At 51.6% G+C, this 2,500-nt stretch overlaps 1 protein-coding gene across 1 annotated transcript in view; it reads right to left on the minus strand.

Annotated features, from left to right (window-relative positions):
• The window catches only part of LOC119590143 (alpha-crystallin B chain-like), an 8,721-nt gene that overhangs the window by 3,202 nt on the left and 3,019 nt on the right, over positions 1-2,500 (minus strand). The window contains exons 2-4 of the mRNA XM_037938929.1: positions 2,040-2,209; positions 755-883; positions 201-331 (exon numbers count right to left, since the gene is read on the minus strand). Of these exons, the coding sequence (XP_037794857.1) occupies positions 201-331; positions 755-883; positions 2,040-2,201 (422 nt within the window). The 5' untranslated portion in view covers positions 2,202-2,209. The remainder of the gene's footprint in view (positions 1-200; positions 332-754; positions 884-2,039; positions 2,210-2,500) is intronic.

Genomic DNA, 2,500 nt, shown 5'->3' on the forward strand with positions numbered 1-2,500 from the left:
AAGATTGTCACACTGGTAATCATCATCATAATAACAATGACAATAATGACAGCAATAATAATAGTAACAACAATAATAACAAAAAACTAACATGATAAAAATAACAACCACAATAACAATAACACCAACAGCGACGATCACGAGAACCACAGTTGATAGAACTAACAATAACAAAGCCATCACTCGCCTTTCTCTCTCACCTGAGGAAATGCCTTGAGATGGACCCATGCTCGTCCTCCCTCTCCTCGTGCTTCCCCTCGACCTCCACCACGCCCTCGACCACCCGCACCTTCAGCTCATCGGGCGTGAACTGCTGCACGTCTAAGCACATCTGCGTCGAGGCAGCTGCGTCAGGGGGGGTTGTGGTTTTGCGTCGCGGTGACGTCTTGGGTGTGGGTGTGTTTTTGTGTTTGTGTGTGTGTGTGTGTGTGTGTGTGTGTGTGTGTGTGTGTGTGTGTGTGTGTGTGTGTGTGTGTGTGTGTGTGTGTGTGTGTGTGTGTTTAAATCATTAAAGGGTTTTTGAGACATGGTTGCGTGTTTACGGACTTATTTATAGACTGAGTATTGAGATCATCTAGATAAATACTCGCCTTTGTAAAATTATTGATAATCTGATTATGTTTTATCACTATTCATTACCTTCAATTTCCCTCATTCTCCTCATTAACCTCACTTCCCCTCACGCCCCTATTTCCCCTCAATTTCCCTCACTCCCCTCATTCATACCACTTCATTCTCCTCAATTTCTCCTCACCATGAACTTATCCTGGTCCTGTGAGAGCTGCGAGACGCCCGATCTCTCCTTCGGTGGCCTCCTGGAACGCATATAGAGGGAGGAACTCGGGACAGACACGTCGTCAGGAGCCATGGAGGCGCCGAAGTGCTGTGAGGGGGAGGAGGGGGAGGAGGAGAGAGAGAGAGAGAGACATGGGGAAGGTTATTCTTGATATTATGGTTGATATATATAATGTAATGTGTGATTGATTTGTGAGGCAGTGAAGTAGGGTGATGGTCGTGTTTTCTGGTAGATAGGGAGGGGGAGGAGGAGAAAGGAGAGAGAGAGAGGGAGGGGGAAGAGAGAGAGAGAGAGGCAGAGAAAAGAGAGAGAGAGGGGGAGGGAAGAGAGAGAGAGAGAGTGAGAGAGAGAGAGAGAGAGATAGTTAGATAGATAGATAGATAGATAGATAGATAGATAGATAGAGAGAGAGAGAGAGAGGGGGGGGGGGGCGAGGGAGAGAGGGAGGGAGGAGGGAGGGAGGGAGGGAGGGAGGGAGGGAGGGAGGGAAGGAGGAAGGGAGGGAGGGAGGGAGGGAGGGAGGGCGGGAGATAGATAAATAGATAGATAGATAGATAGAGATAGATAGACAGAGAGAGAGAGAGAGAGAGAGAGAGAGAGAGAGAGAGAGAGAGAGAGAGAGAGAGAGAGAGAGAGAGAGAGAGACAGAGAGACAGAGATAGAGAGAGAGGGAGACAGAGAGAGAGACAGAGACTGAGAAAAAGAGAGAGGCAGGAACAATGAATGACAGATATCTCATGCATGTATATACAGTACGTATGTATTCACATAAATATATTTCATGAACCACAACAGACACTAGATCCCAGACCTACACAAGATTTAAAAAGAAAGTCCTTAGCTCTCCCAACACAGCCCAGCATGCACCCTTTCCCCTCTCCCTCCTCTCCCTCCCCACCCCCTCTAACAACCCTTCCCCTACACCCTACCCCCTTCCCGCGCCCTTCCCCCTTCCCCCTTCCCCTACTCCCTCCCCTCCCTCTTCCCCTACCCCGTCCCGCTCCCCCTTCCCCCTTCTCCTACCCTCTCCCCTCCCCTACCCCCTCTCCCCCTTCCCCCTTCTCCTACCCTCTCCCCTACCCCCTTACCCACTCCCTCTCACCCCCTCCCCGTCTCCCCCCTTCCCCCCCTTTTGCAACCCCCTTCCCACCCCCAACCCCACCCCCCCAACCCCACCCCCCCCACCCACCCCCAAAAAAAAAAAAAAAAAAAAAAAAAAAAAAAAAAAATCCTCGCCACACACTTGGTCCTTCACCTGATCGAAGAGCTTGGACGGCCGGTCGAAGACGTGCTCGCGCCTCTCCCGCTCCCCGAAGATGTCTCGGTCGGAGAAGATGTCTCGCAAGAACGGATCGCGGTCCCTGAAGAAGGGGTCGCGGTACATCATGGGGATCTGCCGGGACATCGGGACTCCTGTGGGTGGAAAGGCAGAAAGGGGGGGGGTGTGAGTCTGAGGAGGAAGGGTGGGGTGGGGTGGAGGGGGGGGGCTGAGGGGGTGGAACGAGTTTCTGTGGGTGAGAGGGAGACTGAGAACGTGGAAAAGGTTTCTGTGGGTGAGAGGGAGACTGAGAACGTGGAAAAGGTTTCTGTGGGTGAGAGGGAGACTGAGAACGTGGAAAAGGTTTCTGTGGGTGAGAGGGAGACTGAGAACGTGGAAAAGGTTTCTGTGGGTGAGAGGGAGACTGAGAACGTGGAAAAGGTTTC

The sequence above is a fragment of the Penaeus monodon genome, chromosome 26 (assembly GCF_015228065.2).
Source record: "Penaeus monodon isolate SGIC_2016 chromosome 26, NSTDA_Pmon_1, whole genome shotgun sequence".
NCBI classification, from domain to species: domain Eukaryota; kingdom Metazoa; phylum Arthropoda; class Malacostraca; order Decapoda; family Penaeidae; genus Penaeus; species Penaeus monodon.